Source organism: Anabrus simplex, chromosome 1, assembly GCF_040414725.1.
Source record: "Anabrus simplex isolate iqAnaSimp1 chromosome 1, ASM4041472v1, whole genome shotgun sequence".
NCBI lineage: Eukaryota > Metazoa > Arthropoda > Insecta > Orthoptera > Tettigoniidae > Anabrus > Anabrus simplex.
In genome coordinates this window covers 624023746-624038534 of record NC_090265.1, presented here as the reverse complement: position 1 = coordinate 624038534, position 14789 = coordinate 624023746, and the positions used below count along the sequence as shown (strand labels likewise).

The following is a 14789-nucleotide window of genomic DNA, read 5'->3' as shown; positions in this document are numbered from 1 at the left end:
TTACTTTCATTGATCTGTTGCTGTCTTATCCGTGACTTTGACAATATGGAATTGACCGAGGTATAAGCAATGTTAGTAATGCTATTCCTTACGCAGCCAGTCCCTACTATGAATGGTGTGAAAATGTTGCTTAAAGGGTCGGTTAGTGCATGTATGTCAGTTGGCTTGGCAGACATATGTAATAGCAACTTCTGGCTCAATGAGGAAAGCAACGGAAAACTATCTCACTCTTCATTTCCCTAGTACAACTCTTTAGTGATGCCTAGGCCATCTATGACAGCTAACAGTGGAGCTGTTGAGGATCCAACCAGCCTTGAGGACAGAACATTCACACGTACATTTATTGTTCTATTAACTCATTTCTCCGTATCACCCTTCTGCAGGTCTTAAAATGTTTAGCAATGGTTTCTGTTTGCTGTCGCGAGATCAGTTCATGTGGCGCGTAATGTGAATCTACTCGTTGTGAATTAACAGCGTTAAGTTCATAATATAGTTAAAATGGTAGAAATGTAAGGCTATCGGGTGTACATTAAATGTTCCTGGGCTGAGTGACTCAGACGGTTGAGGCGCTGGCCTTCAGACCCCAACTTGGCAGGTTTGATCCTGGCTTAGTCCGGTGGTATTTGAAGGTGCTCAAATTAGACAGCCTCGTGCAGGTAGATTTCCTGGCACGTAAAGGAACTCCTGCGGGACAAAATTCTGGCACCACGGCGTCTCCTAAAACCGTAAAAGTAGTTAGTATGACGTAAAAACAATAACATTATTATTCAACATTATATGTTACATATTTCCAAACCAAGAGGCGAATACGTAGTGTAGCAGTAACAAGGATTTACCAATGCCTGAAGTGTGAGTGTTGGTTTCATGAGACATGCCAAACACTGAAATCGTACTTCGCTGAGTTAATATGTCGCTTATGCTCAGAGGCCGATTCAGATGAACTAATTAATGTAAGATATCAGTTAGTAAATTCGATAATTCATTCTTACTGTGTAGAGATGAGAAAAATGCAAGAATGAGGAATGTGGCCTGCAAGCACGAACTTCCTGTTCTGCCCAGACAGATCGGATCTTATCTGTTCTTATCTGCTGCACGAAAACATTGACTCATACTTTGCAGTTTGCTGGATTACAACTGACAAGAGCGAAGAGCTGCCAGTAGAAGATACTATAAACTCGCCTGGGTAGTAGCGGAGTTGCTATGGTAACCATTGCGTCACTGGCTCTGCTGGTGAAAATCCCTTCGCCCCGTGCCTCACCTGGCATGTGCATTCTTTTGATCTCCCAACACTACCTTTTGTCAACTTTCAGGGGACAAAATCTTATATTTCACGTACCTCTTAGTCTTGCTTTTCATTTATTTCATAAATTTCAGAATAAGGAAGCTGGTTTAATTAATATCCCGATCAGTTTATGCATTCATAATCAATCAGTAAGCAATCAATAATCAAAAAAAGTAAATAGTTTTCTGATATGGAAAATGTATTTAATGCGTTTATGTAACAGGTTACTTGCGTGCATTATATTAAACTCGGTAACAAAATAATGAGTTAATGAAAACTTTTTGAGTAATACTGCAAAATTACATTAGATACTTGCAGACTTACAGTATATTATCTCCAACATTAAATAGACTATTTTACCTTGGTAAAATGAACTTGTGGTTTCAACCGACTGGTTATCATACGGAAGGAACATTCTTACAACATTTTTGCTGAAATAATTCAACAAAAACTTTAATACTCCTAAATTAGCCGAGTTTACCATACATATACACAAAATTTACAGTTTAGTTTCCAAATGCTGTATACAGACCACCGCTTCGGGTGTTGCACGAATTGTCAATAGTGGACGCTCAGGCACTATATCTTACATCGTCTGTCTCAGTAAATCTCAGTGAGGAGAGGGCAGCGTATTCCACTTGTGCAGTGGGTCAGCGCATGCACCATGACTAAAAGGAATTCTGTTCAGCTTGACCAAATCCCTCTGGGCTGATCAAACCCAGGTACCTTCAGAGTGATGGCCGGTATGTCGTGGAATGTTAAGAGAACTAATGAACTCCAATGGGATGGTGCTGTCTTATCAAGCAAAATATCTCGGCTACTAGTTGCTGGGCTGTGCAAATAGATGTGTCTTGATAGGGGCCTGGTAGACTGTAAATCAGCAATATCACCATGAATTAGTGGATACTGATTTCCACTAATCTTGTGGTACTTAAGCCTAAAGCATTGAGTCTACGAAGGTATGGCGTTGGAATGTGACTCAGAACAGTAAGCCACTGAGTTGGTGTGGATTTTATCGTTCCCGAATTCAGCTTCAAAGTGTTAATGTCAATTTTCAATGAGGACTGTTCAGCCTAACAGGGGCACAGCAGTCAGCAGCAGAGAAGACGAGATCATACGTTCTACAGCAACTGGCGAACAAGAACTGAAGCAATCTAAAGAAAAGCGCAATAAACTGTTATACCCCTGGTTTTCATCACAAACAATTCGAGGCGTAATGACATTATCACAAATTTGACTACGACGGTAAAGCATGTATTTACAAAATAATGCAACGTTTTCTAGTGCGTGATTTCTTTACCTTTCTCGTATAATTTCATTAAAGACTTTTGCCTGTTGTACAGCATCAAATTATTCTTTCAGTTCAATACTTCACAAGAAAATTTATCAAATCTTGCCAAAGGTTGTTCAACATTGCTGAAGGCTTGACAAGATTTGAAAAGATCTGTCAAGGTTTGATAGCATTTTGCTTTAAAATGGAGGAAAGGCAAGCAGCAGTTGTTGCTCTTTAACTAGCAGTAAGATATATTCTTATATAAAAAGAAGATAAACGCGCAATAAAGTCTAATTTACATGGGGAAAATATTAATGTAGTTACCTTCAACATAATTTTTGCAATATATTTACTGCCATAACATAAGAATTGTGAATAATTTTAATAAAATGATAGCAATGCAAGGACACTCATATCTTATTACATGAAAACATATTAGAAATTCAATAATAATAATAATAATAATAATAATAATAATAATAATAATAATAATAATAATAATAATAATAATAATAATCAAAGATCATCATAAAACAAACATTGCTGATAGAGTTTACTTATAGGTTACTGCACGGTAATAAAAATTAAAGCTGTCCATTTCCTTCTCGTATGCTGCAGTTTTCTTCATTTTATTGCGGTACTCTACGGAGGCCACTGAATATAGGCAGGGGTGTAACTCATAGGCCTACTTAGCAATTAATACACACACATCACTTGGCCATGAAAACGAAGCCATTTATGTTGTTTTTATTCCCTGCATGCCTAGCGGTCTATCGCGCATCATTTAAAACTCGAAATCCCTTGATCAATTCTGTCAAAGAATTGGTCATTCTTTGACGAATAGAACATGTTCTAATTCACTTTCAAGACTTTTAGAGACTTTTTAGGATTTCTCGAGTATTGTAAGCGATTTGACAAATAAACTCGTGAAATAGCGAAAGTTTTTATGAAGTCTTGAATTTGACAAAACTTTACAGAGAAAGCCCACTATCATTTCATCATCCAACTCTCCTTAAATCGCCGGGATGAGTGGCTCAGATGCTAGAGTGCTGGCCTTCTAAACTCAAGTTCGTGAGTTCAATCCCGACTCAGTCCAGTGATCGGTAGATTTAATGGCACGTAAAAGAACTCCTGTGAGATAAAATTTCCAGCACCTCGGCTTCTCAGAAAACTGTAAAAGTAGTAAGTGGAGCAATAACATTATTATAATGTATTATTAAACATCAAATCTGTCCACTTCCGCTTAACTGTAGAGCAGATTCAACTGGAAGTCCCGCATTACCAGATCTTGTGCGATCCGATTGGAGACTAGTACTCAGCATAGCTCTTGCCATGTGGTGGCATACTGACTGCTGGTCTCCACTTTGAATTGTAGTAACTGGTCTCTTATTCATGTCACCAGCCATGCAGAAACATGAATGAATTCTCTACTTCCTTTATCTCATTCCGAACCGGAAGTGAAATTCCCGAATCATTCCTGCATATTCTGTTATGTGATTGATAGCTTTCTAGAAAGAAAATAGCGAGCAGATGTTGCGATTTTGCGTCCCCCAGTCTGCACGCTCGATCAGCCCTGAATTCATTTTATAGCGATTACTTGGATTGTGCATCGCTAGGAGAGAGTCATTACTGTATTCTTTTGTAACCATTGTAAGGCATTTTCCCGAACCTACCTTACCACCTCCCTCCCCATTTACTTTTATTCCTTTTCCTTCCTTCCTTTGCCCTGTTTCCCATCTTTCTCTCCTTCCTTCTTTCCTTTCTTCCTATTTCCCTTTGTTCATTCATTCTTATTAAATAAGTTCGTTTCTAACATCCGCATACTATGAGCTGTGGAGTACACATATGCAAGGGAAGTGAGGTGACTGATTATTCAAATGCAATTTTACCGCTATTTCAAGCATGTTACTACTGTACTACTATATTAAGTCTGAAATACATCGGTGAATATATTAAAATACATCGTTTGAAGTAAGTAATAAAAGTTTGAAACTCGCTGAGGATAAAGAAGACAACATGATGTTGAATTCACACTCTTATTCAGAATGTGAACAGATATTGAAAATAACAAAAAGATGCAATTAATCATATTCCTTATATATTGTCTTATATATCAAGTTTTCTTTTAAAAACAACTTCAGGTGTTCAAGAGAAGTCTAAGGAAACAATATTGTATTTAAAAAATATTCATGACTACCTTTTAACTTAATTGTTCGACGTTGTTCCCTTCTGTTTGCACCATTAGTCGTTTTCACTACGTTCATGTCGGACACATCCTGCCTGTTGTAAGAGGCGACTAAAAGGGGCGACCAAGGGATGATGGAATTAGAACCATGAGACTACTTGTGATAAGTACCATAACGTGGGGAACACCATGGGTTGACGTTACTTGCGATTAGTAGCACCATCTGAGGAACACCATGGATGTAAGTTACGGTACCTAGGAGCATTATCATTATGTGAGGAGCCCACAAGTTTGGGCGTTGCCTGTGGTTAGTACCCTCGTGTGCATTCCACCGTGGCGGGGAGTGGGCGCTCGGCTGCAAAGACTAGCGTCTAGCGGGAATAGGTGCCGAGCGCTTCGCTCGAGTTGGTTGGTTCCACTCTGTTCAGAATGGCTCTGCATTACCCATGAGTAGTACCCTTATGTGAGGAACACCTTGGGTCTGCGTTGCCTGTGGGTGGTACCATAATGTGTGATCCACCGTGGGTCTGCAGTGCCTATGATTAGTACCACTATCTAGCCGGCGCCCGTGATTAGTATCACTGTGTGAGGAACATCATGGGTCTGCGTTGCTTGTGAGTCGTACCATTATATGAGGAACACCATGGGTCTGTGTTACCTGTGAGTGGTGCCATTATGCGTGACATACCAAGGATCTACATTACCTGTGATTAGTACCACTATAGGAGGAATACCATGGTTCTGCTTTACCAGTGATGAGTACAATTATGACGGGGCCTGGATTTTGGAACCCTTGCGAATACAAACATCATCCTAGAAAATAAGGCATTGTGAATTGGATCCGCTTATTATTTCGGATTCATGGTCATTTTTCATCATTCTTTTTAGATTCTAGTCAGTGTATACATTTTGGAGTTTCAATTATAGTCTCATTCATTGCACCTCGTGCTATTAGGGACCGATGACCTAGCTGTTAGGCCCCTTTAAACAACAAACATCATCATCATCATCAATCATCATCATCTTGTTCTTCTACCGCTTTTCCAACGCCTGCGAAGTTGCGGTTGCGACCTGTAACGCACGTGTGAATTTGGCCCTATTATATGGCCAAATGCCCTGCCTGGTGCCAGCCTTATATGGAAGGATGAAATCGCTATTGCATGTTTCTGAGGTGGTTGGTAGTGTGGTGTGAATATGAAGAGGAGAGTATTGGGACAAACTCAAACACCCAATCCCCGTGCCAGAAAAATTAATCAGACGCGATTAAAATAGCCGACCCGTCCGAGATTCGAACCCGGGACCCTCAGAACCGCAGGCCTCAATCCTGACCATCCAGCCAACGAGTTCTTCAACTTCTGTATAAATAAATAAATAAATAAATAAATAAATAAATAAATAAATAAATAAATAAATAAATAAATAAATAAATCCACTGAAGGATTCACTCCTTCATAAATCCAGAGAGATGATTTTGAACTCACCCTTGAGCTGCGAGGTGGACGCCGAAGAACCCTTGCTGTCTGCGGCGTAGCTGAGTGCCCGGCTGAAGTGTTCGTCCACGACGGCCGCAACATCCCCCGAGTAGTGGGTAAACACCACACAGTTGGCCGACACATATTGTGCACGGCTACTCGTGGATCCCGTACCAGGTCCATCGTCGTCGTCATCGTCCTCTTCCTCGACACCTGCCGGACCACCTGGAACAGATGATGTTAATAGTTGATAGCCATCACCTGTCATCAGATACAAAATATATCAGATTAACTTGATTTTAGTCATGGCTTTAGGATCTGGACACCTGACATGGAGACTGCAATCAAATCAAATGGTCTGCGGATATTCTGGTGACATGCTATCAGGTGGTAATGACTGTTGAGGTCAGGGGTAGCACAACGGTGTTGTGAAGATCTCTTTAATAGTAATGGAACGAGAGAAAAGAAAGGCTTCCTTCTTAGTATGTAGGGGTTGTAGTAAGGATGTGAAGGAGAGGGCGAACAAATATCGGTAAGACTACAGTTAGAGTATGGCTCCAGTGTATGGGACCCTGATTCGGATGTTGGTTGTTCATGCTGTCTTCATCATTAGAATTCATCTTAGGAAGGACCACCATTCAACAGACGCGCAGGTCGCCTAAAAGCGTCTGATCGAAAGACCTCCAACAGGCCTCTCCGGAGGCCATACACTATTATTATTACACCTCCCATTGAATAACTCGTACCGACGTGGCTTGTGAGGTTTGGGCAGTCTAGCTGTTACCTTGCATTCGGCAGATAGTGCATTCCAACCCTATTGTCGGCAGTACCTGATGATGGTGTTTCGTGGTTTCCTATTTTCACACCAGATGAATCATGGGACTGAACCCTAACTGATCCCATCACCGTTTCCTTCCCAGTCTACACTGTACAGCCTAATGAGCTGAAATTTACTTTCTTAGTAGAGAGTGACACATTGCGAAAATCACGGAATTTTTAATTGTACCGGGTCTGATACTGATCAGTAGCAGGAAAAACGTGGTAGGCCGTACAACCGCTAGTTATGTACTTGAAACGTCTCTCGTGTACTCTAATTAGAAATAAAAATGATAAGTTGAAAATTTTACATTTGTTTCTCTTCTTAACCCGTTCACCGTCCAGAGTTGGCTTTTCACTCGGTCTCGCGAGGGATCCCACCTCTACCGGCTCAAGGGCAATGTCTTGGAGCGTTAGACTTTGGATCAGGGATACAACTGGGAAGGAGGGCCAGTACCTCGCCCAGGCTGCCTCACCAGCTATGCCAAACAGGGGCCATGTGGGGATGGGAATATTGGAAGGGATAGGCATGGAAGCTGCCGTGGCCTTAAGTTATGAACCTTCCCGGCATTTGCCTGCAGAAAAGTGGGAAACCACGGAAAAAAACTTCGGGGATTGCTGAGGTGGGAATCGAACCACCCCTCTACTGAGTTGACCTCCCGAGGCTGAGTGGACCCCGATCCAGTTCTCGTACCACTTTTCAAATTTCATGGCAGAGCTTGGAACCGAAACCGGGCCTCCCGGGGTGGCAACTAATCACACTAACCATTACACCATAGAGGCAGACCATCGTTTCATTTATTCATTTAAATTTTTATTGCTCTCTTTTTAAGAATTGCCAACATTTTATTGATCAATGCTGAATAATGTGACAAGTAAAAATTGTGTGATTTAAACTATAATTTGATTTGTCATTTGATTTTACCAGTGGCCATCACTACAAGCTCAAGTTTGCGACACCCCCGTAGATTTCTCATTAGTTCCGGAGATGTACTTTTGGTCTACTCATTCCCTTAATGAGTCAAGTTTCGTTACACAAAAATGTTATATTTTCGCTTATTAGTGTTACATTAGGATATTTTTGTGAAGTATGCCGAAAATTCGTCAATTTTCAGTTATAATATTTTACGGTTATATTTTGATTATCTTGTGGTTTCGAATGGATCTCGTCGAGACGGATAAAATGACACCTCATTTGCTTCTGCGCGACATCTACACGTCAAGTTACACCACGCGCGAAGTCACTGTCGACTGTCGTAAACATACCTTAATTTGGCGGCCATCTTGTGATGACGTCATACGCATTAGATCAGCTTCCGTGATCATGTCTTATGATTTCATCCTTCTACTTTCAAACAGTATAAGAACAATTTCCCTATACACAGAGTGGTCGGAAGTAACGTGTACCGGGTATATGAGCGTTAGAGGGTTGGTCAAACTGATAATTTGAAAAAAAAAAAATCATTCGATATCTCGCGTCCTTGTCTCTTTTATCAGTTGCTGAAGTTAGCCAACCAGGTCACTTCGCGGGCGAATTCTAATGGGCTTTGCGAAGTGGTGTTTCTAAATTTACACGCTAGAGCGTACCAATCGAAGAAAAAATTCTTTGCCAGGGGAGGGATGTCCTAGCTGACAAGACATAGCAAGCACGCTACGTTGACAGCGGTTGAAACCCATAGTGGGTTTGTATTTGTCTCGGCATGGCTCTCCAACCCGTCTTCAACCACGAGCAGGTTTAGGAACATCGCCTGGCAAAGCACATTTGATTTCGCTTTGATTTGGCTAACTTCACCAGCTGATTAAATGACAACGGCGCCAAATAAGGTAGGGGACCCATATTTCTTCCAATTGGCAGATTTGGAGTTGTAGAAATTCAGGAATATTATGGACAAGGCTAAACGTTGGTATAATAACTTATATACTGTATTACTGATAATATTCTCCACTTACGGGAAAGTTACAATGAAACTCTTATAACGTAAGGTACCAATAGTCAATATTTGACATAAACACTACAAAAACTAAACTACCAATGTAGGTTCGTAATTTCGTCCCCCAACAAATTTATAACAAGTACAATTAATTTTTATATATCTTTCCTTTCTAACCTTACCAAACACTTTCCCTATAATGAATTAACTGAAGGGCATTTATGAAAAATGTTTTATTAGTATTTTTTTAAATATAGTATTTCAGCGTTGCTCGTGGGATGATAAACGCTTTACTTGCACATTTGTAATTCATTACCTTGTGACTCACTGCCTTAATAGCCTTTTTCATACCCTCCTTATCCCTTTGTTTGCGTTTTCCCATTTGAAAATAATAAACAGTAACAAATAAAATTAAGGGGGACGAAATTACGAACATTCCTTGATTTATTATAATAGCCGCTACAGTAACTCACGCCAACCACCTCCATGTAGCGATTACACGTCAGGAACTACTCCACACGACTGAAATGCAGTCCAGTATTTCATACACGTACAAGTGTTCACACTAAGAATAACAGGCTCTTAATTTGAATGCTACCGGGCAAGTTGGCCATGCGGTTAGAGACGCACGGCTGTGAGCTTGCATCCGGGAGATAGTGGGTTCGAATCCCACTGTCGTCAGCCCTGAAAATGGTTTTCCGTGGTTTCCCCTTTACACACCAGGCAAATGCTGGAGCCGCTTCCTTCCAACTCCTAGGCCTTTCCTGTCCCATCGTCGCCATAAGACCTATCCGTGTCGGTGCGACGTAAAGCCACTAGCCAAAAAAAAATTGAATACTGCACTAACTCAGGTCAACATCAAATATGAATCCTCTTTGTGCACAGAAACGAAACGTGGTGCATACAACCATCTCTCATAACATGACAACGGGATGAAACTACGCGTGTGCGCGGAGCCAAATACAGTAGACAATACGCGACACTCTGCGAGATATCGAGGGACAGGTATTAGAGCTCTCTCTAGCGGATTGACCTGAGTACTACTGATTCTGTCATAAGAGCACGTGTATTTGTGTGGGAAGTTTTTGGTGTTATTTATGCGTTTTCAGTGAGTTGACATAATTAAATAGTAGGTTGTGTCATTCCTTGATATCTCCTCTCAACATGAGGGGAAAGGTATGTGCTGTGTTTGGCTGCAGTAACTATGAAGTAGAGAAGAATGTGCGGTCTTTCTTCGGTTTCCCTCGTGACAAGAAAATGTAAGTAATATTGTGTTTGCATATATATTCTTCCAGTGACAAAGAGATTTTTATAGTACTTCATAATCTTCTGACCGGCTCGACCCATATTTCAACTGGCTTAAAATTTAATACGCATATTTTATTGTATAGTGCAGCAGTTAACCTTCAATACCGATGTGTTCTTGTAGGTGTGATCTGTGGGTTTGATTTAATTCAGGAAAATACATATGCATATGAGTGTGGCTGGTTGTGTTCCAAGTTACCCCATTTGGAATGCCGTAATGCGTTGTCAAGCACTGAAGAAAATATGGGTGATTTAAGAAATGTACATGTTTTGTTGAAACAATATGATGATGCAAATTAATAATAATAATAATAATAATAATAATAATAATAATAATAATAATAATAATAATAATAATAATAATAATAATGTTATTTGTTTTACGTCCCACTAACTATTTTTTTCGGTTTTCGGAGACGCCGAGGTGCCGGAATTTAGTCCCGCAGGAGTTCTTTTACGTGCCAGTAAATCTACCGACACGAGACTGACGTATTTGAGCACCTTCAAATACCACCGGACTGAGCCAGGATCGAACCTGCCAAGTTGGGGTCAGAAGGCCAGCGCCTTAACCGTCTGAGCCACTCAGCCCGGCATGATGCAAATTTGCTTTACCCTAATGTAATGGCATTATGGCAGGTATTGCTTATAGGGAAGGTTTGAATGTTTTTGAGGCTAAATTTATAGATTTTCTTTCTGTTAGTAAGCTTCAAGTTAAAAGGTAAATAGTCCAGCTCTTAAATGTAAATTAATTGAATCATGTGTGTAAGGAATGTGCCGATATTTTTGTTGACAACTGTTTTAATATGATGATACAATGCTTTTAAACGAGAAAAGATAAAAATCTAGCCGTGAACGTTCAGGCAGGAATTCTAAAGCTAAAAAAGTAATGCATAAATGAAAGATCAAGCCCTCTCACAGCAGTCCTTTTCACATCTTGATTATATGTCTAATTTCAGTCTTTAAATAATAACCTGTTAAATAATTCTTCATTAATTTATCCAGAAATGCTTTAGCAACTTTGAAGTTAATATCTTTCTTTCTAGACGTAATTTATTTATCCATTTCCGTACATACATTTCCATTGATATTTGAATTTAGCGCAAATTTTCAGGTCAAGCCACTAGGAGCGCCACTTGCGACGTCTCCCATTTTAACAAGGCTTTGGCGGAGCTAAACATTAGGTACCAACCGTGCAAACTGGAAATCCCTCGGGGGGACGAAATTAGGTGCGGGGACGGAATTTGGCCCCTTACCTTATAGACTTTTTAAAATTGGTTATCATTATTACCAACCCTCTAACGCTCATATACGTGGTTTACGACCACCCTGCATAGAGAAATAAAAGACTGGATATGTTTAGCAGAAGATTTGACTTCGTATAGGCCTACTTACCATCCCCAGAACTTCTCCCCGTGGTCGTGTCCTCTTCCTTGTGACGCAACACCGACACGGGAGGCGAACCCGGACTGCCCACTCCTCCTCCTCCCGAACTGACAGAGCCAGCACTACTGTGGTGTGACGAGTGGTGCTGGTGGTACACATCCAGGCTGGAGCCAGAGGACGACGCTTGCTGCTGGTGTTCCAGAGTCCGCTGGACGTTGAACTGTAAGCAAGAGACCATTTCACTCAACTACTTGCTGCAAACTTTGCATTAATACAGCTGCTCAATCAGACCTATTCCTAAACTGGATCTGAACAATGGTTATAAACATATCTACTTGCTGAACGTGGAAAAGTACAAAGGCCTGCAAGAGTGGGATCAAATGTGCAGGGTTACTGACGAGGCAGTTCTGTGCCTAAATGCTCAGGGGAATCTGATGAGTGTCTGTAGAATCTAGACAGACAAAGGTTAGAATCATAAAATCAGACATTTTTTATTTTTTAAAATGTTGAAATGTCGTATGGCTTTTAGTGCCGGAATATCCCAGGACGAGTTCGGCTCGCCAGGTGCAGGTCTTTCTATTTGACACCCGTAGGTGATCTGCGCGTCGTGATGAGGATGAAATAATGATGAAGACAACACATACACCCAGCCCCCGTGCCGTTGGAATTAACCAATTAAGGTTAAAATCCCCGACCCGGCCGGGAATCGAACCCGGGATCCTCTGAACCGAAGGCCAGTACGCTGACCGTTCAGCCAACGAGTCGGACTTTTTAAATGTTGAAAACCTTTCTTAGCATACTAAGTAGGAGTCCCCTTATTACGAAAAAAACGTAAAATTAAGCATTTCCCTCAATTCTGGCCAAATTTGAAGGGCAAATGGCCCGGAAAGGTTTCAAATTGAGAGTCTTGGATAGCTCTATCGAACTAAAAGAAATACATTTCGAAAATCACTTGCGGCCTAAGTGCAGTTCCGGAAAAACAGCCTAAAATCGTTTGTGTCTTTACTCGCTTTCTTGATTTAAATTCTAGCCAAATTAACTTATTTACACAGTTCCCTCTGCAGTCGATCCCTTGGTTCAATATCCTCAGGCGTTTTCCCCCTCAATCAAGAGAGGTAAACAGAAAACATAGCCCCATTTTTTCTTAAATTCCTCTCTACCATGAAAATAAACTGAAGTTCATGTATAGACAGAAAGATAGTAGTTAATCATGACTCGTGATTTACTTCAAACTTAAATCTTCAGCATACTTCTTTCAATTTCTTTAGCGTTACCCAGGATCTAATGTTTTTTAAACCATTCCATCCTTCGGGCAGAACACACCCTTCCCTTTACCTTAATGAGGTATGTGCTGCGGGTCAGTATTTCCCCCGCAACATTGTCACATAGCGGTTCTCGCAGGCGCAACGACGATATGTTAATCGATCATTTAGCCAAGTTTCATTAAAATCTGTCTGTTCGAACGTAAAGAGTTCACTTGTCAACACCACCCATTCCTCAGCAGCTTCCACACAGTCACGACCATAAATGAGACTATAGTTGTAATAGTGAAAGATGCATTCTGACATTTCTTAGAGGGAGGTCCGTTTAGGCCTACTGCCTACCCGGGTGGGGAGAAGGGAGTAGGAGGTGTGGTTGCTACAGAAACATGGGCAAACCCACTGTTGTTGCCATGGAGATAAGCCTCCTGGCCAGCTCGTGTTTTTGGAGTTGCCAAATCTCTTAGTTCTGAGTTAAGTACAACAGAACATAGCGGTGTGAACGAACGAACAAGTGATCCGGAAGCGAAGAGAAGGAGGAAGGAATGCAGGAATGTGGCAACAACGGGCAATGTCACGTTCAATGCTCCTCTCTCCAGCTCTATCCGTCAAAACGCTTCTTTCAATATTACGGACGGAGCTCGATAGCTGCAGTCGCTTAAGTACGGCCAGTATCCAGTATTCGGGAGATAGTGGGTTCGAACCCCACTGTCGGCAGTCCTAAAGTTGGTTTTCCGTGGTTTCCCATTTCCACACCAGGCAAATGCTGGGACTGCACCTTAATTAAGGCCACGGCCACTTCCTGCCCACTACTAGCCCTTTCCTATCCCATCGTCGCCATAAGACGGTGCGACGTAAAGCAAATTGTTTTAATAAAAACAATATTACGGATTTAGCATAACTACATTTTTTCACTAGAGTCAAGAAAAGCCAACCCCGTAATATAGGTGTAGCGAGCCTGCCTTCTATAAAATAATGCGACGTTACGACGAATGAGGACCATAAATATTGTCCTGTAGAGATAAATATCTTCTACTTTCCATGGTCGAAATACTCACTTCGAACTTCTTGTATATTAATTATGAACTGTGAAATAAATCTGGCACGATAATTTAACCGGACAATTTATATGCAAGACACTTGACCACTTAATTTCAAGCAAAGTTTCGTCTCAAAATTGACTTTTTTTTTCATATAAACACCGTATAATAAACGTTCATAATTTTCAGTTGTTCAATTCATTTTATAGTCAGTTTAAATAGGACAGTGATGTATATTCTGCAAACGATTGCGTTCAGCCGGAACAAATTATTGACTGAAGGGACACAGAGAGACATGTAAATAAATGAGAAGGAAAACAAATAAGAAAGGGGTGAAGGACAGAGAATGGAAGAAAAAGTAGAGTTGGAGCCCACATTTATAGAACGGTAGGATGGGGGACAAAAAAAAAGAGGACAGAAGCTAAAAGTAAGAGCAGTTGAGGAGCGCGACGCGACGTGAACCAGTTGACAAACTAAGTGAGTAGGCATCCAACAGCAGGGTGCGTGAGTATTCTACACTTGTAAAAACTATCTGCTGTTGAAGGTTCCGAACACTGGTCTGCCTGCCATGTTGACAAGCCTTCGCCAATGTGTTTTTGTGCTTATTCTTCATCAATTAAAGAAAACTTTTGGCAAAGGTCAACGAGGCTCATCATGGATGGAACAGCTTACAAGAGTCCTCCATGTGAACGTTTTTATTGTTTTTATTTCCGTTACATATAGTCCTTCTTGCTACTCTCTCGCTGCGCTGTCAAAACCTGTAGTTTATAACTGAGTCTACCACAACCGTTCTTCCGAAGAGATGGAAAAATTTATCTTCAACTTAACGTTCTGTCAAATTAC

General features: G+C 40.9%; 1 protein-coding gene across 2 annotated transcripts in view; it reads right to left on the bottom strand.

Moving 5' to 3' along the window:
- Positions 1-14789, bottom strand: part of vg (vestigial) — a 372182-nt gene that overhangs the window by 133478 nt on the left and 223915 nt on the right. For both annotated transcript variants that reach the window (XM_067135677.2, XM_067135676.2), the window contains exons 2-3: positions 11657-11867; positions 6222-6437 (exon numbers count right to left, since the gene is read on the bottom strand). In XM_067135677.2, the coding sequence (XP_066991778.1) occupies positions 6222-6437; positions 11657-11867 (427 nt within the window). The remainder of the gene's footprint in view (positions 1-6221; positions 6438-11656; positions 11868-14789) is intronic.